Source organism: Bos taurus, chromosome 12, assembly GCF_002263795.3.
Source record: "Bos taurus isolate L1 Dominette 01449 registration number 42190680 breed Hereford chromosome 12, ARS-UCD2.0, whole genome shotgun sequence".
NCBI classification, from domain to species: domain Eukaryota; kingdom Metazoa; phylum Chordata; class Mammalia; order Artiodactyla; family Bovidae; genus Bos; species Bos taurus.
Window position 1 is genome coordinate 2,242,144 of NC_037339.1, and position 25,666 is coordinate 2,267,809.

The window sequence follows — 25,666 nt, forward strand, 5'->3', positions numbered from 1 at the left end:
ATGCTAATTCTTCCAACCCATGAACACAGGATATTTTTCTATTTATTTGTGTTTTTTGTAGTTTTCTTCATCAGTGACTAACAGTGATGAGTGTCTAGATTGTTCACTCCTCAGAGCTTGTGTGTAAGTTTCTTGTGTAATTTTATCCTTTATTTATAGTTTTGATATGTCTCTATGCTAGATTAAGTCCATGCAACATTATCCAGCTGGTTTATCATCTCAACTGCCTGTTGAATTAAGTGTATCTTTTTAACTTTTAAGATGTTTAAGATTTGATGTTTCTTTTCACCTTCAACTCTATGTTTTGGTGGTGGTGAACTTTAAGATCACGGTATCTGGTCCCATCACTTCATGGGGAATAGATGGGGAAAGAGTGGAAACAGTGTCAGACTTTATTTTTTTTGGGCTCCAAAATCATGGCAGATGGTGATTGCAGCCATGAAATTAAAAGACGCTTTCTCCTTGGAAGGAAAGTTATGACCAACCTAGATAGCATATTGAAAAGCAGAGACATTACTTTGCCAACAAAGGTCTGTCTAGTCAAGGCTAAGGTTTTTCCAGTGGTCATGTATGGAGGTGAGAGTTGGACTGTAAAGACTGAGAGCTGAAGAATTGATGCTTTTGAACTGTGGTGTTGGAGAAGACTCTTGAGAGTCCCTTGGACTGCAAGGAGATCCAACCGGTCCATTCTGAAGGAAATCAGCCCTGTGTGTTCCTTGGAAGGAATGATGCTAAAGCTGAAACTCCAGTACTTCGGCCCACCTCATGTGAAGAGTTGACTCATTGGAAAAGACTCTGATGCTGGGAGGGATTGGGGGCAAGAGGAGAAGGGGATGACAGGATGAGATGGCTGGATGGCATCACCGACTCGATGGACGGATGGACAGGGAGGCCTGGCGTGCTGCAATTCATGGGGTCGCAAAGAGTCGGACACGACTGAGCAAATGAACTGAACTGAACTGAACTTTATCAAATTTTGGTTTGCTGGATAACTTAAAAATGTTAAAATAATGAATAGGAAGAGAAGTTTCATATATTCATACCTTTTTTGTCTTTTCACTTTCACTGTATGTTGAGAGAACAAAAGCTGCAAGGTCATCTATCAAGCTGTGATCATCAACAGGCGTTAAATGAGTGCCAGTGATGACAGAATTACTTTGAAAAAAATTATTTAAATTCTGGACTTCCTGTCATCACTTGTAAGCATGGAAGAAATGATCTAATAAAATTGCACAGAGTACTTAAGTATGAATAGTAATGCTCTAATCTTTTCTTGAGAATATGTTTCCCAGGCTCTGTTGTAATGTAGGAGAGAGTGCATTTATCGATTGCCATTAGTATTGTCTCTTCAGCGTGTGTTTGAAGTGTCCATTGGCATTAAGAGCTTAGATGACCTGCTGTATAATACATATTTTAGCTTTAGTGTGAGGAAACATAGTACAGATAATACTGAAGCCATTCAAAATTTAATTTTGAAACAATTTTCAGATGTATTATAAAGTTGAATCTACTTTGTTCAATGGCGTTGTTTTTAAATAGGGTATTTGAGGTACACAAAAACAGTAGAAGCTATATAATTAATTGGACTACTTGGTGTGCTTTTGCAATCCCAGCCTCCTTTTTGAGGTATACAAAAAAGAATAGAACACATGTAATTAATTGAAATACCTGGTGTACTCCTTTCAATTCCATCTTTCTTTTTGTGTTGTTAACCAAAATTTCAGAGAAACAGGGACCTGACTGAATAAAGATTGGGGTTTGTTAGGACTGTAGCCCAGGAGATACAGATTCAAGGAGCACTTGAGTTGTGTTCCTTTGGCCTACAAATTGGGGGAGGCTTAGGAAGACAAAAAGCCCTGCAAGGTTAGTAGAACTGCAGTTGGAAAGAAGTAAGGGTACTTGTTGAGCAGGGATAGGCTGGGGTCTGAAATGATTCCACAGCTGTGAAGGGGACGGACTTTGAACCTGTTAACCCAGTCCAAGCTGGTACTTGCTTCTTGCTTCTCAATAAGTGGAGAGACAAGCTGTTGGGGCAGGGGATAATTTTTTCAGAAAGCCAGCAGGTCTAGAAGATGGTGGACTAGGTTCCCCAGAGAACCATCCTATCTGAGTTAGAGTTCAGGCTGCTTTTATACAGGTGGAGGTTGTTGCATACTTCTTGGTGCAGAAATTCTTTGTTCTTGCCATTGTCCACATGGTTCCTGTAAGTCTTCAACAACACAAATATTATTTCTGCTCCTCAACATTTTTTCTCTATATAAATGAAAATGTTATACATTTAAGGACTAAATATTTAATCCCTCTGTCCGTGGAATTCTCCAGGCAAGAATACTGGAGTGAGGAGCAATTCCCTTCTTCAGGGAGTCTTCCCAACACGGGGACTGAACCCAGGTCTCCTGTGCTGCAGGCAGATTCTTTACCGGCTGAGCCACCAGGAAAGCCCAGTGAGTAAAGTGCTATACATTTAAGGGTTAAACCTGGAAGGTAGAGCCTTAAGAATAGGCTACCAAGTATATTTCAGGCTATAGGCAACATTTTTTACAAAGATACAGAGCCAGCATGACTAAGCAAGGCAACAGAGCACAAAGGTTAGAGCTAAAGGAATCGATCCAGAATGCAGTCAGGTTTGTTCTTTGTTAGAAAACTACAAGGGTGCAGCTAGCAGATACTATTTTGAAGTGGTTGGTTGTGTTCTTGAGTTTGTTAAAGTTGAGAGAAAATTCACATTCTCAGTGAAGCAGGAATGTGTCTAAAACCACATCTATAATGGTCTGGCTCCCTTTGGATGCCTGAACCATAGTTACTCCATTTTGATTTTTAAATAGTCTTAAATATATCATCAGTATATTTTTCAAGAAATTCTCTATCCTGACATCATAGGTCTGTTCTTACTATATTCCTAAAATCTGATATGAGACAGTATTTTTCCTACATGGGTAACTAGTTTTTCTATTATATTAATATCATTATTAAATAATAGAATATTATATTAAATAAGCATTCTTGTCCATCATTTGTAATATCTCCACTGTTATATATCAAGTTATTACTCGTATCTGTGTTTGTTTCTGAGGTCTGATTTGATTCATTGTTCTATTTGTCTGGCTCTGCAGTTATATCCATTGTCTTAATTACTTTATAATAAGCCTTGATATCTAGGACTTCCTCTCTTCAAAATTATCCTGACTGTTCTTGGCCACTTTGTGATTTTGTATTAATTTTACAGTCAATTAAGTTTAATTATAAATCTTGTTTGGATCTTGATTGGAATTGCAATAAATTTATTGATTTAGATAGAATAAATACCTTTGTGATATTAAATTTTCCTGTGAACATTGGGTACATTATATCTATCTATTTATTTAGAGATTTTTCTGTTCCTAAACTGTAACATTTATAATTTCCCCTTAGAGGTTGTGTGTATCTTTTATAAGATTTATACCTTGGTTTGTTTCTAAAATGTAACTAATATTTTTAAAAACTTAAAATTTTTAGTAAGATTATTAATTTGTGTATTGCCTTTTAACATTCAGTAATCTTACTGAATTCTCAGTTTTTATTATTTGTAGAGTTCCTCATATTTTTCTATGTATATAATTAGGATATCTGTGGCTAACTTTTACATCTTTTTCTGTTCTTATTCCTTTCTTTTTCCTTTTGTTGCACTGAGTAGAAAACCCCAGAAAAGAGTTCATATGTTTTTTTTCCCTCTGTTCCTAAAGTATTTAGTAAAGAATTTTGTTTTTCTTCATTTTCCATTTCAGTTATGTGAATAAAGTTGGCCAGCCCTTCACTAGAATCTTCTTCTGATAGGGTAGACGCATGGCTCTGCTAATTTTTATCCTTTGAGTTGAATATATCATCCGTTACTGATCAAATGAGTGACTGTTTTTATTCATTATTTCATTAGATCAGTTTTCTAGTACTTTCATAAGAACTGTATTTTGATGGGCTTTGAACATTGAACTGTTTCCCTTTGTTCCGTTTATGCTTTCACGAGTATACTGCATGAATTGTTGAATGAGTTGCTTTGTTTCTTCTGCTCTGGTGAATACCATGTCTAAGCAAGAAGAGATAAGTACATATAGAGTTAAATAGTGAAGTAGCTTTGTGTTCTCAGCTTTGTAGTCAGTTCAGATATCTTTGAAATGTAGGGTCCAGAGGAAAAAAAGAAGAGCTCAGGTGAACTAATGAAATCGAATTGATACTTTTTGGTACAGTTGCTGGGAGCAGAGTTCATCTCACTGTCTGTATTCATTGTTGTCACTCTTTGGGCACATGCTAAAGATAATTTTTCTTTTTTAATCTTTTCTTTTCCTTTTTCATAGTTGTTGTTAAGGATTTATGCTTAGCTATTTCTTCAGTCAGACAAATGAATGAATCCCTGTTGTGTTTGATGTGTAAGTGGTGTCTTAAGGGCCACCAGGAGTCTGAAGGAACAGAAGCCAAGGAGGACTCCTTTGTGTTAGTTCCCTAAGTGCTTATTGGCTGCTGTAGATTCCTACTAGCACTTTGTTGATTTCAAGCATTAGCAGTTTTTACAAATCTACTTTTTCTGTATTGTGGGTTTTTTTATTTCTTAAAAACTGTAAAAGTGTATTTTGGGCTGGCGAGATAAAATGAGAGAGGTTCTATGGTAATGCTTTGTTCTGATCTATTAGTTGTCACCTTTCTCCCTCTCCTTTAGGTAGAAATTGAAAAATTTGGGGAAAGATTGTTTAAAAGCAATCCAAATAATAATCCAAAAAGGAGGAGGAGGAGAAAGAGAGGGTGGAAGTGTAAGGCGATTGTCAAGTTGATTCATGGGCTGTGTTTGTCAGGGGAGTGATGTCAGTGCTGCGTTGTTTCTTCTAGAGCCAGATAAATGAGAAAATAAATGATTTAGGAGCATTGGATTTTGCCTGATGGGAGTTTGTTGACCCAGTCAAATGATTAGAAAGGGGAGTTTTCAAAGGATAAAGGTTATGCTAATGTTTAAGATTCTGCTGTCGCTAATTAGGAAGTGTGCAAGTAGAGCCTTTTCCAATGGTGAAGGTTTTTTTTTTTTTCAGTCTGATTTTCTTCTCTAGGGAAGTCGGCCTTTGTGTTTTGTCAGATGACCATTTTATTATCCTTTATGTAATTTATGAAGAATTGGCCATTTGTGGAGAGCAAATAAGTGAGTTAAACCCCTTTTATAAGTAGCACTGTTCTTTTCTGCTGGACTATGTAACAGCTGTGATTGTAGGTGCTTATGCATAAGCTTGAACAGTTCCAACCAGATTATTCCAAAATAAATTAGAGTTGAGCAGCTTGCTGAGTGTTACTCTCATTTCTTGTCTGTTCTGCTGAAATTTATAGTATGTGAAAAATGATACTTAAGTTTCTTGTGTGTTTGTTTAGTCTCTGATACTGGCTTTAGATTAAATTAAAATTTGGTTTCAAATGGAGATAGTTTGAACTCTTTGTGCAAGCTCCAATTAGAATATTTGGTTGAATAAGAATTTTATGAGTTCACTGTCAACCTCTGGATAAGTGCTGTTTTCTGGCTGCAGTCCTGTTACTGAGCTAGCCATCTGATTTCCCATTAATTTTAATTGGATTGAGTAAGGACATTGAGAATAGAATAGTGAATCTAACCCCACTATTGGTGAAACCAAAAAACCGACTCTTCATAATCATGCTGCTAAGTCACTTCAGTCGTGTCCGACTCTGTGTGACCCCATAGACGTCAGCCCACCAGGCTCTCCTGCCCCTGGGATTGTCCAGGCAAGAACACTGGAGTGGTTTGCCATTTCCTTCTCCAATGCATGAAAGTGAAAAAGTGAAAGTGAAGTCACTCAGTCGTGTCCAACTCTTAGAGACCTCATGGACTGCAGCCCACCAGGCTCCTCCATCCATGGGATTTTCCAGGCAAGAGTACTGGAGTGGGGTGCCATTGCCTTCTCCGTTTCATAATCATAGTTCTGTATAAAAATGAAAGGATTATTATAAAGGTTTATATAAGAACATGAGCTTCCCTGGTGGCTCAGACGGTAGAGTCTGCCTACAATGCTGGAGACCCAGGTTTGATCCCTGGGTTGGGAAGATCTCCTGGAGAAGGAAATGGTAACCCACTCCAGTATTCTTGCCTGAAGAATCCCATGGACAGAGGAGCCTGGAAGGCTGTGGTCCATGGGGTTGCAAAGAGTTGGACACGACTGAGCAACTAACACTTATTTAAGGACATAGTAAACGTGATGGACAAAGAAAGAAAAGCTGTGTTATAGCTTTAGCACATTTATGGGCATCTTGAATATAAAGTAGTAATATAAAGTTAATTCCAAGTTCCAGGGTTTTGGTTGTACTTATCTTTTACAGGTTTCCTGATTTTACTTAGGCTTAATCTAAGAATGGAGTTTATTAAATTGCTGAGCTATGTGAGATTCAGTTATCGTGTACTGTTTGAGAGTATGTGATTACCTGGAATGAGATCATGAAGCCTTCGATTTTGCATTTGGCACTACACTGTTCCTGGTGGTGAGAACACAGCTCAGTAGGGCTAAGCATCGGTAAGACCTTTGACACTGTGTGATGGGGAAGCTGCATTCCAGTGAGGGGAAGCATAGAATCACACTTCTAGAAGAAATATGGGTAAAATTGTGCTTATAGTATGTTGAGCTCTGAGGTCTCAGAAGTAATTAGGGGATCAGGGTGGACTTCTTAAAATGCTTAACCAATTTGTGGCTGTACTGGAAAAAATTTTAGCAAAACTGCTACCAAGAACAATTATTTTGGCTTTAACCCATGGAATAAAGCATTGAACACTATTGAAATCAGATGATAACTGTTGACTTAGTAAGAATGCTTGATTTTGGTATTGCTCTGCTTCCGGTTTTTACATTTTAATATTTTGCTTATTCATCCATATGGATGTTTTGATCCACTGTTGTACTGTTTTTCTAGCACCTATTTTATAACTCTAGTCATGCTTCTGCTTGTCTGTAGTGTTTTTCCACTGTGGGTGAATTTCCTTGCACCTGACCATCTTCAACTTGCTGCTTGTATATTTGCTTAATTCTCCAAATAGTCAATCATTTTAAATTTATTCTCTCCATGGCATTAACTATCCCACTCAACTTGATGTATGTAAATTTAATGAGCATGCTGTCCTGTAAAATCCACATTCATGAATGAAAATAGTCTAATGTTTGTAGTTCAGTTGAAAAAGTGTCCACTCTCTGTTTGCCATTCTCTGCTTGATTACTCCTCGGTGCTCACTAGTTGCGTGTATGCGCGTGATTATTAAGATTACATCTTTTTCCCTTTCTCAGTTTTGCCAAAGAAAATGTGGGAGGTATATATTTTGTGTCAGTGTTTTATCAGCCTAGGATGGAGTCAAGGTATGTAAAGATAATAGCAAACTTGAATTATCCTGGTTTGTGGGAACTTCCAGCCCCATCTGACACACAGGAAGAGTTCTCTGGTGCATCTTAAAAGCTGCTGGCTTGACTCCATGTCATTGACCTGGCTTCCAGGTGAGGGCCACAGCTCCCCATTTGGTGTTCTTGTGCAGGTTAGGAAAATGTGTGCCCCTTCTTTCCTCTAAGAGGATGCAGCACCGCACAGAGTCACCCCCTCTGTCTTGGCGGTATCTCAGCCTTATTCGCATCTCAAGCAGGGGCTGCTGTGTAGGCGTAGGCTGATCTAGGTGAGTGGCTGCGTGTGGTTCTGCTCGTGCTCCCTGAAGACGTGACAGACTTTTAGCTTGGCCAGTGCTGGCACCACCGCCTGGAGACCCTGCCTCTGGAGCTGGACCTGGTTTCCGTCATTGTTCTAGTCTCAGACTCTGATTATTATCTCTGGCTCTGGCTCCAACTCCATCTCCCAGAAAACTACCTACGTTTCATGTTTGTCCCAAAGAAGTTTAGCAAATTCTATTTGGGAGTTTTTGTGATGTCTCATTTGATAGATATCTAAAGAGTATATGCACTGTGAATGACACAGCAAGTGTAGAAAAAAAATCTTTTAAAAATTATCTGTGATGGAGGAAAAACAAAAGCATATATAAAGGAGAACTAGGGCTTGAGGGGAGGCTTTTTTCTTTGAATTTTTAATCCATTAGGGATTATCATCTTTATGTAATGAGACCCAACAAGCTAGAAGAATTTAGTGAAATGGGATGGAAGCAAGGTAATTGATGTGCAGTGCCCTTTTAGGAGGGGAGAGGAAAGAGGATCCAGAGGATAAATGAGTGGGATTATCTTTGAATCGATACAGGAGTTGGTACAGGAGAATGAGTGTGCAGATAAATTGGTAATAGAACAAACAGGAAATTGATGGTGTGTTCCTTTTCCTGGAGAAAATTAAAATGTGCTTACTGAAAATGATAGGTAGACATGATGGTTTCGTAGCTTCTGGCGAATGGCCAGTTTGAAATAAGTACTTTAGGGAATGTGAGGAGAGATTCCTGTGATTTCCCATCAATGTTAGAGGAACAGGTAGATCACAAAGTTAGCCTGCTTGGGAGATAATGGAGTAGGTCATAACACTGAGGTTTCACTGAGGTCGAGAAATAGGTGGCTTGGAAGTGGGAGAAGTGAAAAGATGGAAGATTGTGATCAGAGAGGAGGATCTTGGACATGATGATGATACTCGAGGTAGGACTGTTTTTAGATAAAAGGCCCAGGTGTGGTCATGAAGACCACGGGTGAGGAAAGTGGAAATGAGGGTTGCTGGTTGTGGGGAAGGCAGGAGGGGTGTCACAGCATGGGCAGTAGGGGGAATCCGCTCCCAAGGGTGTGAGATGGCCTTAGCCCCAAAGGAAGGGGGCTGCAGATAGTAGAGATACATAATATGGAGATAAGAATGGACGCACAAAGCTGAGCTGCAAGGCTTATGGTCAGCTTACAGAACTTCCTTCCGTCTCACTTCTCTAATCAGTAAAGAAGAGACAGTACATAACCCAAAGGGTTTTTACTGAGTATTAAACAAATGGTGCTTCTGAGTGTTGTAGCACAGTGCCTGGCTTGAATTTAACCATTGTTTAAGATTAGAAACATGGTCCTTGTGAAAAGATGTAGCAAGGGATGCTAGGAGAGTGCGTGAGAAGGGTGGTTCACAGAGCACCTTTGGAATGGGTATGGGAGGACATGTGAACAACTTGAACTTTGTGTTTTGGAAAATTCCAAAAGATACCTGACCTTTAGGTTTCTAATGGACTTCTGTTAACGTGTGTCTGATTCAGATTTATCGATAGTGGTTCCTTTACTTCCCTCTCCTCTATCAAGTTTGTGTGTATTTACTGTAACCAAATACACTACAAATGTACTCCTTTCATTTAATGGACTTTTAAAAAATTGCTATATATATATTTTTGTTTGTTTTTAGCCTCACTGTGCAGCTTGTGGGATCTTAGTTCCCTGACCAGGGGTTGAAGCCCAGCCCTTGGCAGTGAGAGTGCACAGTCCTAACCCCTGGGTTGCCAGGGAATTCCCCCCAAATTACTGTATTTTTAAAAAATGTGGGATGTTCAATTTTTCTTGTTCTTTTCAAGTTATTTTATATAGCAGAATTTTTATGAGTATTTTAATTTAGTTCTTAAGAACTTTATTTTGAAATAATCTTAGAAGAGTTGCAAAAACGGTATGGAGGATTCTTTTATACCCTGCACCCAACTTCCTAGAATGCCAACGTCTTATATAACTTTAGTGCTGTTATTAATACTAAGAAATTAATTAGTTTCTAATTAATTAGTTTCTAACCAACCATCATTGGTTCTTACTAAACCACGGACTTGATTTAGATGTTGGCAGTTTTCCCACTGAAGTGCTTTTCCTTTTCTGAGATCCAGCCCAGCATCCCATCTTGTGTTTGGTTTGCCATGTCTCTTGCGTCTCCTCATCAGTGGTACTTCTTCATCTCTGATCATCTTGACACTTTCCAACAATCCTGCTTATTTTGTATCATGCCCCTCAGTATTTTTTCCTTCAGTATTTCTTCCCTGTATTTTTGAAATCTGTCCCTAGTGCTAGTCAGACTCACATAGTAAAACAGCACAGTGATTCAATTTAGGTGTAGCTTTTAATTAGAAAGTAATTAACTAGAGGAAAATTACTTTTTGGTGTTGCAACTCCCAATTTCCCCAGGCAAAAAGGTTGTGTTTAAACATGTATATGAAGGTAGTGCTATAAATGAATTAATTTACAATGTATGTTACTAAGGCATTAGTAGTACTTTAGCAACAAAACTGATAATTACTCTTTAGACTGATCAAAACTGAAGTTTTGATTGATGACTGCTCAAAAAATATTTTTGAATGAGATATATTCTGTTAAATAGCCAACTGATAAGGTTTTTCCAATTAAGGAAATCCATATTTATCTTATATCCATGGAAGTATTAGTCTCATTCAAAGTATTCCTCAGACCTTGTAAAGTTATGTATTCTATGCATCATTTGTTCATTATTTTATTTATTATAGGTATTTAATGAATTATATATCAATGTTTGCATATATGGAAATAAACTGTTTTTTAGGGCTTTTATAAAATCCGTAACTACCGTGTCCTTCTCTGTCCATACAATATGTAGCCGTATTGATTGACTTATGCTTGAATGGAAGAATTGGTAAACATGCATAAGTTTGTGTTGCTTGTATCAGCCATACACGAGGCCCTCTGTATTATTCAGTTCTGCTTAGAAAGTAATCTTGTTATAACACTAAGTACGTTGTACTCAAATGGTGTCCTGGATGCCGTTGCTGCCCCTCTAAGACCCCCTTTGCATGGCTGGTACAGGCACACGTGGGTGTGCGTGTTGACTCCTGGTGGCTCACAGCTGCCATCTTAATCCAGAGCCGTGGCTTCAGGGAGCCGTGTTCCTGCAGACAGTGGCTGACTGACTCGGGTGGTGTCAAGCTTGTCTGTCCATCTAGGGACTACTACTGCCCACTGCATTGCAGGCTCAAGTGAGAATCCAGATGCAGCTGCTTTTTAATATATATATAATTTAATTTATTTATGGCAGTTCTGGGTTTCTTCCTTAAGTCCACATGTACAACGTTTGTGCATAAGCTCATGTCATCTTGAAAAGGCATTTCACGAAAGAAAGCAGTAGTCTTTTCTTTCTTACAAGTCTCCGTCTTACAATTTTGTTTTGATTTCAGTCACAGTAATGGGCTTTCTGTTTTTTAGTTTTCTGTATCTATTAAGTATTTTAATTTGCAGGTTAAAGAGGCTGGATCATGTTTGGCCATTAGATGGAAACTAAAAAACATAGTGAATAATTTAAAACACAGGTTCTTATGTACCCACTCCTACCTTTTGTAACAATTGTTTCTTAACTTCCTCACCACTTTTCCTTAAATATTGTTTATAGATCATATAAGCTGTCTTCACTCATAATTAAAAAATCAATTTATTACTTTACTGTTCAGTTCAGTTCAGTCGCTCAGTGGTGTCCGACTCTTTGCGACCCCATGAATCGCAGCACGCCAGGCCTCCCTGTCCATCACCAACTCCTGGAGTTCACTGAGACTCACGTCCATCGAGTCAGTGATGCCATCCAGCCATCTCATCCTCTGTCATCCCCTTCTCCTCCTGCCCCCAATCCCTCCCAGTCTGACAGTCTTTTCCAATGAGTCAACTCTTCGCACGAGGTGGCCAAAGTACTAGAGTTTCAGCTTTAGCATCATTCCTTCCAAAGAAATCCTGTGTGTGTGTGTGTGTGTGTGTGTGTACGTGTGTTCAATTGTATCCAACTCTGTGATCCCCATGAACTGTAGCCTGCCAGGCTCCTCTGTCCATGGAATTTTCCATGCAATATTGGAGCGCGTTGCCATTTCCTTCTCCAGGGGATCTTCCTGACCAAGGTATCAAACCTGCATCTCCTGTGTATCCTGCATGAGCAGGAGGATTCTTTAGTAGCAGAGCCACCGGGGAATAATACAAACAGTTGGCCATTGACTACTCAAGAAGGTGCAGTAAAGTCACATCCTGGAATCTTCGCCTCATGCCACTGTGAATGCAACAGCTACAATGTAGGTTGATACAGGTATTGTTCTGTTCTGTTGGTTCAGATACCACAAGCAGTATTGTTCTGGGATACCTGAATTTCAGAAATGAAGCACAAATGATGGTGCAGCTTAAAACGAAAACTGGAACTATAATTTACACAGTAGTTGGATTTTTGGAAAATTCAATATATATTAAAGATATATAATATAAAGTATTAAATAGGTAACAACTTACCTATTAATTCCATTGTATGTCTAATTTCACGGAATTGGAGTCTAGGCTTAGGTAATTATGATTTTCCCTCTCTGTTTGTGCATCTCTCAGTGGGAGACAGGAAAATTCCTTGTGCAGGACTAGTCCATGTGTCGCAGAATGTCTAGCATACCTTTCCCCTGTAAATACTGGTAGCATCACCTCAGTCACCATGACAACTGAAATGCCCTGAGACATTTCCAAAATGCTTCCTAAGTAGTGTTAAGGCCTGTTGAAAATCACTGGCTTAGAGAGAAAATAAGAAAATAAATAATTATTCACATAATAGGATGTTTCTAACCTGAACAGCCAAGAGTGACATTACTAATTACTACCTTTTATTGGAATTTCAAATGCAACAACTTCTAAGATCTGAAATTTTATATCAAGGTGAAATGAAGGGAATTTTGACTTTTAAGTGCTTCAGAGGTTTGCTAGCCAAAACCTGAGTCAGCTAAAGGCATAAACTGTAGCATCTGAATTGTAGCACCCTTATAAAACTTAGAAAAAAATTTAGCTTTCAGCCTCCCTAGGTGATCCAAAGCCCTGATTTTTATGGGCCCAGTTCTGAGTGTATATGGAGTTTATATACATTCAAATGTCTTAGCATTGCACACAAATGACCCAAGGCTAAGATCAGAAGGAAGTCCATTTGAACTGCTCTTTCCTTCAGCCACTTTTGTCTTACCTCAGCCTCCCTTCCTTTGTCAGAATAACCTTTTCCTTAAGCAGATTAATTGATAGATTCTGGTTGCATTTCATATCTTTATCTGGATATTCATGACTTGTGTTTTTTAGTCACAGTTAGACCTATAGCTGGATCTAGGTTACATAAACCCTTATTTTGAATGGTGCTGTTAAGAAATGTTAGGTTTTTAGGTGGTACCTCTTTTCATGAGAGCAACTTTTATGTGATTTAGAATATTCAATAAATTAATTAATGTATGTTTTTGATAGGGATAGGTTTCCTGGATAGCTCAAACAGTAAATAAATAATCTGTCAGCAATGTGGGAGACCTGGGTTTGATCACTGAGTCAGGAAGATCCTTTGGAGAAGGGAATGGCAATCCACTGCAGTATTCTTCCCTGGAGAATTCCATGGACAGAGGAGCCTGGTAGGCTACAGTCCATAGGGCTGCAGAGTTGGGCACAAGTGAGCACTTAACACTTCATTTCTTTGCTGGGTAAAGAAGTGACAGTTCAAACTGTAAAATTCTTTGCCTTTTGTTGGGATCAGTATTAGGTATTTGGTATATGCGGGAAACAGATGGGGAAACAGTGTCAGACTTTGTTTTTTGGGGGCTCCAAAATCACTGCAGATGGTGACTGCAGCCATGAAATTAAAAGACTCTTACTCCTTGGAAGGAAAGTTATGACCAACCTAGGTAGCATATTCAAAAGCAGAGACATTACTTTGCCAACAAAGGCCCGTCTGGTCAAGGCTATGGTTTTTCCTGTGGTCATGTATGGATGTGAGAGTTGGACTGTGAAGAAGGCTGAGCGCCGAAGAATTGATGCTTTTAACTGTGGTGTTGGAGAAGACTCTTGAGAGTCCCTTGGACTGCAAGGAGATCCAACTGGTCCATTCTGAAGGCGATCAGCCCTGGGGTTTCTTTGGAAGGAATGATGCTAAAGCTGAAACTCCAGTACTTTGTCCACCTCATGCGAAGAGTTGACTCATTGGAAAAGACTCTGATGCTGAGAGGGATTGGGGGCAGGAGGAGAAGGGGACAACAGAGGATGAGATGGCTGGATGGCATCACTGACTCGATGGACGTGAGTCTGAGTGAACTCTGGGAGTTGATGATGGACAGGGAGGCCTGGCGTGCTGTGATTCATGGGGTCGCAAAGAGTCAGACACAACTGAGTGACTGAACTGAAATGAACTGAATTGATATGCTTGCAGCTTATCAGAACCTGGAAAGGGACTGGCTTATTTTTTACTTTTTACGATATGTGAAACGGTGCTTTCAGAATGGTGCAAGATGGCTTTAGGTGCAACTGTTGTAAAAAAAAAAGCTTATATATTTTTATATAATATATATTTCACAAATATGTATAAATTGTGACTCCTAATATATTTATGGAAGGCAGAAATCTTCAACTGTCTAATTATCTATAATGATGTCAGTGTAATTTTACTAGCCTGTTGTGAATTTTAAGTTTTTCTGGTAAGTATTTTACCTGCTCAAATGATCTAGAATACTCTTCTCTGTATCTCAAAGTTTCTTTCTTTCTTTTTTCCTCCAGGCAGAGCTACATGGAAATCATTCCAAAACAATTACTGCTGCTTTAGTCACAAATTATTGATTTTCTGTTCATTGTGTATGTAGAATTGCTGCTCTACTTAGATTCTAAAACAAGGCTTTTTAATTGTGTTTTCCAGGAAGATATGAATTTAAATGAAGCTAAAAAGGCACCATTGCGGGAAAAGGACTTCAGTATCAAAAAAGAAATGGTGATGCAGTACATTAATACTGCTTCCAAGACAGTAAGTAAAGCTGTCAAGTTGAGAAATACTGCTGAAACATGTCGTAGTACAGCGAACAATGCATGTGTCTAATGGAGCACCTAAGTTTGCGGGCAGCTGTAGTCAGAGAGCTTTTAAATGTATAATTAAAGGTACAAGTATTATAGTAAGTTTGTTTAATTTACAAGTATTTCTTACCTTATGGCTTTTAAACTTTTATTTTTTAGCCATTCACAGTGTTAAGAAACACTGTGGTTGCTTGATCTGCTCACTTTAGATCATCTCTCCTTGTTAGTGAATTAAGATGGGTATTGATCTCTCATGTCACTTATAAATTAGGATAATATTTGTATTTTAGAAAAGTGAGACTGATTTGACTCTAACTACCTAACTCAGAATGCATAATCGTGGCTTAGAGGCATATGTTTAATGTGAGTTTCCCTGTGGGTAAAATTAGCTTGTAACAAATTGTAAATGTAGACACTGAGAGGAGCCTTACGTCTCCACATGGCTGCTGCTTTTCTAGGGAAACATGAAGTATGTGGGTGGAAGTAATGACTAAATGTCTGAGAAACACGACTGGCACATAGAATTTATTTCATGGAACAACAAATGAGCTTGACCAGTCATAGAATTGTGACTAAATGGATTGGATGAAAAATATACAGTGGAAGCTAATGAGGAAGCAAGGCTCAGTAAAAAGACAATAGAGAATGCTTTTGGCTGAACATAAAATAGAACTGAACTGGAGAAAAATAACTAAACACACTGTTGTTTTCACGGGATACTTTAGCCTATGGCCAGTTTACAAGAATATGAGTTATTTATACTGTGACTCCATTTATCTACTTAGGCCAGTCAGTGACTCAGGTATTGCTTTTGGAAGAAAGACTCAAGTGATGTTTAATTTTTAAGCATGTCTCATTTTTTGGCAGCCTGATGTTCAGATGTGGAATTCACTGAGTACTGTGTTTTTCCCAGCTCTTTCTATAGATGGGCCCTGCATCCTGCCACTGAAATTAGCAGTGGGGCTTTAGACTGTGTTTTAGACTGACTATCTTCTGTTTGATCTTGGACATCTAATTTTGTCTTTTTGATCCTCAGTCTCCTTCTACATAAGATGGAGCTAATACTAACTTCACCATATGCTTGTTGTCAGAATTAAATTAACTGTGATTAGAACATAACAGATTTTTAACTGGTTGGTTGCCTCTTGTGGTAGCAGAGGTTGTAGTAGCAGTTGTTTACTTTTTATTTTTCTTTGTGATTTATTATTCTTACTGTTGAAATCATTATACTACAAAACACAATTAAAAATATAAGTAAATGTATCTTAGTAAAATACAAGTTTCTCATTAGTCTGCATTTCTAAGACATTCACTAAACATAAAGTGTCTGTACGTAAGGCACTACTTAAGGCCCTAGTGATTGAGCGCCAGAATAGTGTGTCATTGTGTTGTATGGAGCAACATGGGACACACATGACAGAAACACACAAGCATGTCATGGGAGGTCAAATGTGACGTGGGGGGAAAGCAGGGGGAGTGGGGATGGTGTAACTGGTTTCTGTAGAGTCATCGGGCAGAGTCTCCTGTTGCTGCTTTTGCTGCTGCTAAGTTGCTTCAGTCGTGTCCGACCCTGTGCTACCCAGAGATGGCAGCCCACCAGGCTCCGCCGACCCTGGGATTCTCCAGGCAAGAACACTGGAGTGGGTTGCCATTTCTTTCTCCAATGCATGAAAGTGAAAAGTGAAAGTGAAGTCGCTCAATCGTGTCTGAGTCCTAGCGACCCCAGGGAGTGCAGCCTACCAGGCTCTGTCCATGGGATTTTCCGGGCAGGAGTACTGGAGTGGGGTGCCATTACCTTCTCCAGAGTCTCCTGTTAGAGAATTTTAAATCCAACAAGCATGAATTCACTTAATATAATTACAGGAGATAATACATTAGTTAGAACTGGTTTAGAAAACCTTGGCATAGTAGTGCAGTTTAATTCTGGGATTTCAGATAAACTTTTTAATAGAACAGAACATTCTGAACTTCTACACAGTGGATCTGTTTCAGTTCACATTCACTGATTTTAAACTTTAATCCTCTAATTATTTTGGACTCCCCGAATTAGATAATTAGATTATCAGAATTGAAATAGATTAACTATCTGAAGTATGAGTAAAGCTTTTAATTGGTGTGTGAAGGGTCATGACTCTCCTAGAAGGGTTCTGAATAATTTGGCAAATGGTTAACATTGTAGAGAGTTCAAGCTGACCAGTCATCTACTTTTGCTGTGGAAGTAAAAACACATTCATTAAGTATAGGATGTGGACTTTGTTATGCCAGTATATTTAGGTTAATGAGTACTGAAAAAATTTCTCTGAGAAAGGCAATGAGTTCATAGATAGGTTGTTCTAGGGAGAATGTGGCAAGTTTGTGTCAGATGTTACCATTTTAGCCTTAGAATCTGCTTTGAGATTCTCTTTTGTGGGTAAGCATTAATATTCTTTTTTGGAAGATAGTATATTGATGATTTGATAACACTTTAGCAATGTTAACCCTTAAATTAGCCCTGAAGTAGATCAGCTTGACTTTAAAATAGGGGGGAGGGGAACACTAAAAAAGCCATCAATCAAACTAGATTGTTTTCAAGATCTTCCAAGTTTTGGTTTAGGTGGCTGAATACTACAACTGAATTTCTTCAGTTAGGAAATATTATTAAAATGTACTAAGCAAATGTCATATTTAGAAGCTAAAAATGCCATACTCACATGTTTCTAACTTCCTAGGGCCTTTTGGCCTGTGCAGTCTGATGGCTGGCTCTGGTGAGGCTTCCGAGAATGCTCTCCCTGGACCAGAGTGGGCAGGCTGCCTTTCCTGCTGGTCGTGGTTGGGCTGGGTATGCGGTGCTCGGCAACTGACGCCCTGGAGCTGCTGCTCTGGCTCGGTGCAGGCCTGTGCCAGACTGTGCTGTGACGTGAGGTGGTGTCTGCTGTTATTTAAGCTGCCTGGAGCTGGGTTTTGCTTTGCTGCTGTAAACATCCTGTAGGCCATCCAGATGTCCTTTTGGGTATGTGGAGTGTCTCTTTAATTCCCTCTGGAAATTTCTCTTTCTAACCAAGTCAGTTCAGTTGCTCAGTCGTGTCCGACTCCTTGCGGCCCCATGAACTGCAGCACACCAGGCCTCCCTGTCCATTACCACCTCCCGGAGTTCACTCACACTCAAGTCCATCGAGTCAGTGATGTCATCCAGCCATCTCATCCTCTGTCGTCTCCTTTTCCTCCTGCCCCCAATCCCTCCCAGCTTCAGAGTCTTTTCCAATGAGTCAACTCTTCTCATGAGGCGGTCAAAGTATTGGAGTTTCAGCTTTAGCATCATTCCTTCCAAAGAACACCCAGGACTGATCGCCTTGCTATCCAAAGAAGTATCTAAAAGATCTTTGGAGTCACTGCAAGGCTTGGTGGCCATTTCTTGGTAAATGACTTGCTTTAGATGATTAGCAGCAAGTTTGTTGGAAAATTGGAGAAGGAAATGGCAACCTACTCCAGTATTCTTGCCTGGAGAATCCCATAGACAGAGGAGCCTGGCAGGCTACAGTCCATGGGTCACAAGAGTCGGACATGACTTAGTGACTAAACCTATTGGAAAATGCATGCATGCATCCTTGGTCGCTTCAGTCATATCCGACTCTTTGCAACACTATGGACTGTAGCCCTCCAGGCTCCTATGTCCATGGGATTCTCCAAGCAAGAATACTGGAGTGGGTTGCCATATTCTCCAAGGGATCTTCCTGACTCAGGGATTGAACCCATGTCTCTTATGTCTCCCTCATTGGCAGGAAAGTTCTTTACCACTCGCACCATCTGGGAATTACTGGAGAACACTTCTTTCAAAAAGACAGTGGCACTAGTGGTAAAGAATCCGCCTGCCAATACAGGAGATGGAAGAGATGCAGGTTCAATCCCTGGGTCAGGAAGATCCCTTGGTGTAGGAAATGGCAACCCGCTCCAGTACTCTTGCCTGGAAAATTCCATGGACAGAGGAGCCTGGTTGGCTACAATCCATAAGTCTCAAAGAGTAATTAAAATAAATAAATTTATATATAAAAAATGTGTTGGACACGACTGAGCACACATCACTTGCCATTTCCTACTCCATGGAATCTTCCTGACTCGGGGATCGAACTGGCATCTCCTGTTTGTTTGTCTTCTGCGTTGCAGATGGATTTTTTACTGCTGAGCCACTGGGGAAGCCCAGCCTGTTGCAGAGGATTAGTAAAAATCTCTTTCCCATCTGTTGAGAAGAAAGAATTTGCTGTTCCACTTTTAGGCTTTTTCAGGGTAATTTGTGGTGATTCAAAATGGAGACAACCTGAGAGGCCAAAACCTGTATCTTAGAAAGTGAAAGCAAACCCTCTGGAAGAAGAAGACGGTCAGAGCTGTGAGAGGGAGTGAGGAGAGGAGTCAGCCTGGCCAGGAGAGAAGGGACGGGCCGGAGGGGCGTCTGGTATGGGGAAGAGGGGGGAATCGGGGGTCTGGAGAGAAGGGATGGGGCAGAGGGGCATCTGGTGTGGGGATGAGGGGGAAATTGGGGGTCTGGAGAGAAGGGACAGGGTGGAGGGGCGTCGTGCCCTGGGGACGTGGGGTTTCAGGGGAGAGAGGGAGAGACATTTGAAGGGTTTGGAAAGACATTGTGTTTTACCCTATATAGTGAAACACCTTTATTATGTCTTTAAGAACCACTGTGTCTCTAAGAAGGACCATTCATCTTCTTTTTCTTTTTCCCTAATTTATTTTTATATACTGAGATGATGACACTGTCCAGGCAAGTTCACTTCTATACAGACTACAGCCAGACACCTGTCAGCATATAGTCTTTTTTGGTTGTAGATATAATGCTTTAAAGATCTTTCTTCAAAATGTATACTTCTAGTTCCTGAGGATTGTGCTAGCTTGGAATCAAAAGTTTTTACAGGCTCCCCAGCCTGTGCCTCCCTCCCCCTGCCCTCCCATCCATATGTCTTTGGAATCTGTCCCTGCTACAGGTAACAAGCTCGTTTTAGGTGGGCTTCATGAAAAGACCCAACCTCACATTTCTAAAGTGCCTAATGAAAGCATCCATCCTTCATTCCCTGTTTGTGTCTTGATTTTTCCTATTTGATTTCTTTATCCAAGGAATGAAGCATAAACCCTCTTTTATAAATGCGCCTGGAAGTTTACTAGCTTCCTTTGACTTTGTTTCTAGTTTTTTTCTTTCCTAGGTTATCAGGTCGAGTGGAATCAAGTGGCTTCAAGTGTTCCTCTGTTAGAGAAGTTTGGATGGCATTTAACTTTACTCTTTGAATTCTTTCTTAAATATTATTTCTTCTTTAGTCTTCTTTAGTAAGAAATATAAATGGCAACTATTAAGAACATAATTTTAAAAGATACATAGAAGACTCAAAATTTTTTCAAAAAGTGTGATGAAATGACTGAGCGTATATTGAGTTCTATGTAGGATTATAGACTTTCATATATGTATATATATATACATACATGTATGTATGTATATAGGTGAGTATATGTAGTGTTCAAAAGTCTTTTGGAAAGGTATTAGCACTTGTTATAGCTCAGTAGGACGTGGTATTCTCAAACACGGAGGACGTGGTTTTCTGCATTATCAGCCTTCTAGGCATATTTTGACCAGGAAAGAACCACTTTGAGGAAATATTAGTTGTATGCTCATTTGTATGTGTGCTTTTTCTCTAGGTAGAAAATCTTAGACTTGATTTGTTAATATTTAATATCAGTGAGGGTATTTTCATACCTTTTAGTATGCATTTTATTTTTTAGAGTTCAGTTTCATATGTTAATTTTGGAAACCTAGTCAGATATAGGTCAATCAAGTTGTTGTCTCTGTTTTATTTCCTCACTTTTTGTCATTATGGTTATTTAAACATAGAAACTTAGATGAATCATAATTAGTTACACATTCTTGGTAGAGTTAGCATGGATTTTTCTGGCTTATATTTCAGGTTTCAGATTTGATCAAAGCACCCCTGTAACATAAAAGCTTGGTTAAGTGTGTGCTGGTACTTGGTGTTAGACACTTATCATCAGTGCTCTTGGGATACTTTGCCTGTTTGTCTCCAGGTCTTGAAGAGAGAAAATTTCAGAGCCTCAGAGCAATGGACCAATTTCTTGTTGAGAGTATTTCCTAATCTATCTGGCATTTTCATTTTCATTTGTGCCTTTATAGGGCAGGTTTTTGCAGAAGGCAATGGCACCCCACTCCAGTACTTTTGCCTAGAAAATTCCACGGACGGAGGAGCCTAGTGGGCTGCAGTCCATGGGGTTTCGAAGAGTCGGACACGACTGAGCGACTTCACTTTCACCTTTCACTTTCATGCACTGGAGAAGGAAATGGCAGCCCACTCCAGTGTTCTTGCCTGGAGAATCCCAGGGATGGGGAAGCCTGGTGGGCTGCCGTCTATGGGGTTGCACAGAGTTGGACACGACTGAAACGACTTAGCAGCAGGGCAGGTTTTATTTATGTACAACTAAAATTATCTTTCAACAGCTCAAATTCATCCAGCTTTCTTATGAGTTGTTCTGAGCAGCACCAGTGGTATATTGTATTCTCTGTTGTTACCGTATTGCGTTTTTGTTTAGGCAGGAGATGAATATAAAGGTGACGGTGATCTTTTCTTTTTTAATAGGAAGAAATTATATTGGATTCAAACTAGAATCGTATATTTTTGGTTTTTTTAAAATCTTACTGTTAGTTAAGACATTTTTTCTTTTATTATAGCACTTTAAAAAAGATTCATCAGATACAGAAACACTGTTAGTTATTGGTAAAATTGACTAGAATTTTAGAGCCTGACAGGGTCAGTGGTGCTTTTACCGGTAAACAGTTGTGGCATTAGAGGTCATCTGAGATTGTTTTCATCTTGCTTATTGAGTTGTTGTTTGATCTATGATATTTTGCTGTGTTTGTGATTACTTTTTAGATTTTATGAATATAATTAATCTTATGTCTGATAACTGCAAAAGGAGTGAAAACTTTGCAAGTGCCAGAAAGAAGAGGCCTGTGATTATGATGTAGATGAAAGGGAAGAGCAGGTATTTGTATGGAATGGACCTTCTGAAAGCAGGAACGGTTCTAAAGAATAAGTGAAAAATTGAGAAAAACGCTGTGTATGTATGATTGTTTTTCAGTGAATGAAAGGGAAAAGTATGTCAGTGGAAATAACAAACAATCTATAATAAAGAATAGAAAAGAATTTTATTTGAGGAACAGTGGTGTTCAACCTTGATATATCCATTAGAGTCATTTGGGGAGCTTTAAAAATCTTGATGTCTGGGTTCTGTCATTTTCAATTAAGTCAGGTGGGACCCAGGGATCAGTGTTTAGTAATGCTCTCCTGGTGATTCCAGAGTACAGTCAAGGGTGAGAACTACTGGACTGGACAGGGTGAACCTTGTCACTAGGTGCCTTCATGTAACCTTAATTCAGCCAAAGACTAGAAGTTAATAGGATTGAAAGGCTGAGCATGGTGAACATTTACTCATGAAGCCGTTATTAAGCAACTGTGGGTTCTGGGCTAGTTTGCCTGTGTGTAAGTGAAAATGAATGTTCAAAGGCATGCTGTAACTACAAAGAAATTCTCTGACACTTGGCCTCTTGTGAAAAATCATCAAAGTAGGGGAAGGTTATCTACTATAACAGATGGAAGAACTTGGTCTTTTTTTTGGAAAAAGATGCCCAGCAAGGAGGGAGAGGGTGTACCTGGTTTTCAAGTTTCAGTGGTGCCAATAAATTTAAACTCCTCTTAATTTTGGTTTGTATTAATACTTAATAGACATACTTTCAGTTCTTACTTACTCCTAAAGAGAGTAAATCCTATCCATGCTTAAAAGTGGGTTGACCATCTTGTGTACAGAAGGCATTCCTTCCCAATTTCGTGCTTCCCTGATACACTACCATTTCCTCACTGGTACAGTATTCTGTCCTTGGGTTTCTGTGAGGTATGAAATTGTCCAAAAGTAAATTCAGACAATCTTTTTGTCTGCATGCATGTGTGCTAAGTTGCTTCAGTTGTGTCTGACTCTTTGCGACCCCATGGTCTATAGACTGCCAGGCTCCTCTGTCCATGGGGTGGTCCAGGCACGAATACTGGAGTGGGTTGTCATTTCCTCTTCCAGGGGATCTTCCTCACCCAGGGGTTGAATCCACATCTCTTATGCCTCCTGTATTGGCAGGCAGGTTCTTTACCACTAGAGCCACCAGGGAAGGTTTTGTCTATTCCTTGTATATAATTGCTGTTAAACTAGTCTTTTTTTTTTTTTTGGTAGCCTTTGGGAAAGCTGTATTGCATTGATCAGTGAGTTAAAAATAATTTTGCTGTTTTTGTTTGTTTCTGTTAAGGATAGTTTTGTTATTCTCTTTCATATGGTAGAGATCTTTTAATTTACTCAGGTGGTCTTTTACTTATATTAGGTCTGAAATTATCTTAGAGCATTTCAACATTTTTCAAATGAAGTATGTGAGAACCTCCAGATAGTAACTAGGACCAGAAACTAGGGTTTCTGATTTTCTAAACCTTTTTATTGTAAAGTAAAACACAGTTATAGAAAATACTAATAAATATGTAGCTTAATGATTTATAAGAATATCATGATATCAATAAACAGAACCTTGGCAGCCATCTTAGAAACTCCATCATAAACCCTGTCAAACTTTGCTTTTTTATCCTTAAATCACTACCTTGAATTTTATGGGAATTATTTCCTTGATTTTCTTTAATTTTATCACTGAAAATTGTATTACCAGATACCATTTGTTGTTGCTTATGTTTTGATATTTGGAATATCTTAAAGATATTTTAAAATATTTTAAATATTCAAGTTCCTCTCCTTCCCTTTATTTTATCTGAGGCAGTCTGGATTTTACTGATTGCATCCTTGTGATGACATTAATGTTTCTCTTTCTCTTTCTTTTTTATTTCCTGCAAAATGGCAGCTAGTTCAGAGGCTAGATCAGACTCAGGTTTGATCCCTTTGGTAGGACCATAGGAGTATGTTCTGTATCAGAGGTTACTTTATATATACTTTATAGTTCTGTAATTTTGATTTCTGTAATTTTGACTTCATTTATTAGTTGGAATATATTTATAAAGAGGCATTTTCTCTCAAATACTGATTACCGTGTGATATAGGAAATTTAGGATAAATCCTTGATTCTTTTTGCCAGTTTTCAAGATACTGAATTAGTTCCCTATCATCCTATAAAAAAGGTGATCCTTTATTTTTGGTATTATTAATGAAGCTCAAATTTTCCCATCTTCAACCAGTGGGATCTTGTCCAGCTGGCCTCTAGTCATTTTGAGGTGACCCTGCTGTTCTACATAGTTTCATTTCTATCTGGTGGGATAAGATGACCTGCACTCCCCTCTTTTCCCACACTAGACCTGGAATCGGTCATTTCTTTTGGTGGGAAATAATACTTCAAGAACAGTCTGGTTGTCAATGATACTTATTGCTAGTGGGTTAATTACGGTTTGTAGGCCTTTTCAGTGGAGAGATAGCAAAGGAAAAAAATAAATGTGTATGTGTTTAAAAGTTTTTTCTTTTACATTTACTGTCCACATCTCCAACTGTTTTTGTTGTTATACTATATTTACATGGAGTGTATAGCCATTACATTTTATATTCTTTTAGCCTTTACTATTAGATTGGTACAAAAGGAACAGTGGTTTTGGACCCTGAATTTTAAATCATTATAACTAGGCTCAAACACATCTCTATTAATCAAAATAGGAACCATTACAATCAACACATTTTTTGCCAAAAAGGAATAAGTGTTTAGTTCTAGCAAAAAAAAATCCATGTTGTGGAATTCAGTGACCTCCTGGAAACCATTTTCTGCTTCTGCTGCTTGTGGAAGCGTTTTCCCTGCAAACAGTTGTTGCGATGCTTGAAGAGGTAGCCGACGGGCGAGAGGTCAGGTGAGTACAGTGGATGAGGCAGAACCTCGTAACCCGAGCGCTGGTTGGTTGTGTCACATGCGGGCGCACGTTGTCGTGGAAGAGAACTGGGCCCTCTCTGGTGACCAGTGTTGGCTGCAGGTGTTGCAGTTTTCAGTGCGTCTCTTTGTATTGCTGAGCATACTTCTCAGATGTGATGGTTGCGCTGGAATTCAGAAAGCTGTAGTGGGTCAGACTGGCAGCGGACCACCAAACAGTGACCGTGACCTTTTTTGGTTCAAATTTGGCTTTGGGAAGTGCTTTGGAGCTTCTTTTCAGTCCAGCCACTGAGCTGGTTGTCTCCGGTTGTCGTATAAAATCCACCTTTTGTTGCATGTCACAATCTCATTGAGAAATGTTTTGTTGTTGCATAGAATAAGAGAACATGACACTTCAGAACAACAGTTTTTTTTTTTTTGATATTTGCTCAGCTCTTGAGAAATCCACTTATCAAGCTTTTTCACCTTTCAATTGGCTTCAAAGGCCGAATGACCATTGGTCAGCATTGAGTTCTGTGGCAACTTCTTGTGTGACTGTAGAGGATCAACTTCAGTGATTTCTCTCAGTTGGTTGTTGTCAATTCCAGTGGCTGACTACTCTGCCCCTCATCGTCAAGGCTATCATCTCCTTCACAAAACTTCTTGAACCACCGCCCACAATGTACATTCATTAGTAATATCTAGGCCAGATGTGTTGTTGATTATTGTGAATTGTCTCTGCTGTTTTATGACCCATTTTGAAATTTAATAAGAAAATTGCTGAATTCGCTTTTCCCGACCCAGGGATCGAACCCGGGTTTCCCGCATTGTAGACAGACACTTTACCGTCTGAGCTACCAGGGAAGTCATATAATTTCCATAGTCTAAAATAAATACATGAAGAAGAACTAAAGAGCCTTTTGATGAAAGTGAAAGAGGACAGTGAAAAAGTTGGCTTAAAGCTCAACATTCAGAAAACTAAGATCATGGCATCCAG

General features: G+C 39.1%; 1 protein-coding gene across 1 annotated transcript in view; it reads left to right on the forward strand.

The window, feature by feature from the left end:
• Window positions 1-25,666, forward strand: part of DIAPH3 (diaphanous related formin 3) — a 563,614-nt gene that overhangs the window by 61,310 nt on the left and 476,638 nt on the right. The window contains 1 exon segment of the mRNA NM_001192614.2: window positions 14,614-14,718. Within this exon segment, the coding sequence (NP_001179543.2) occupies window positions 14,614-14,718 (105 nt within the window).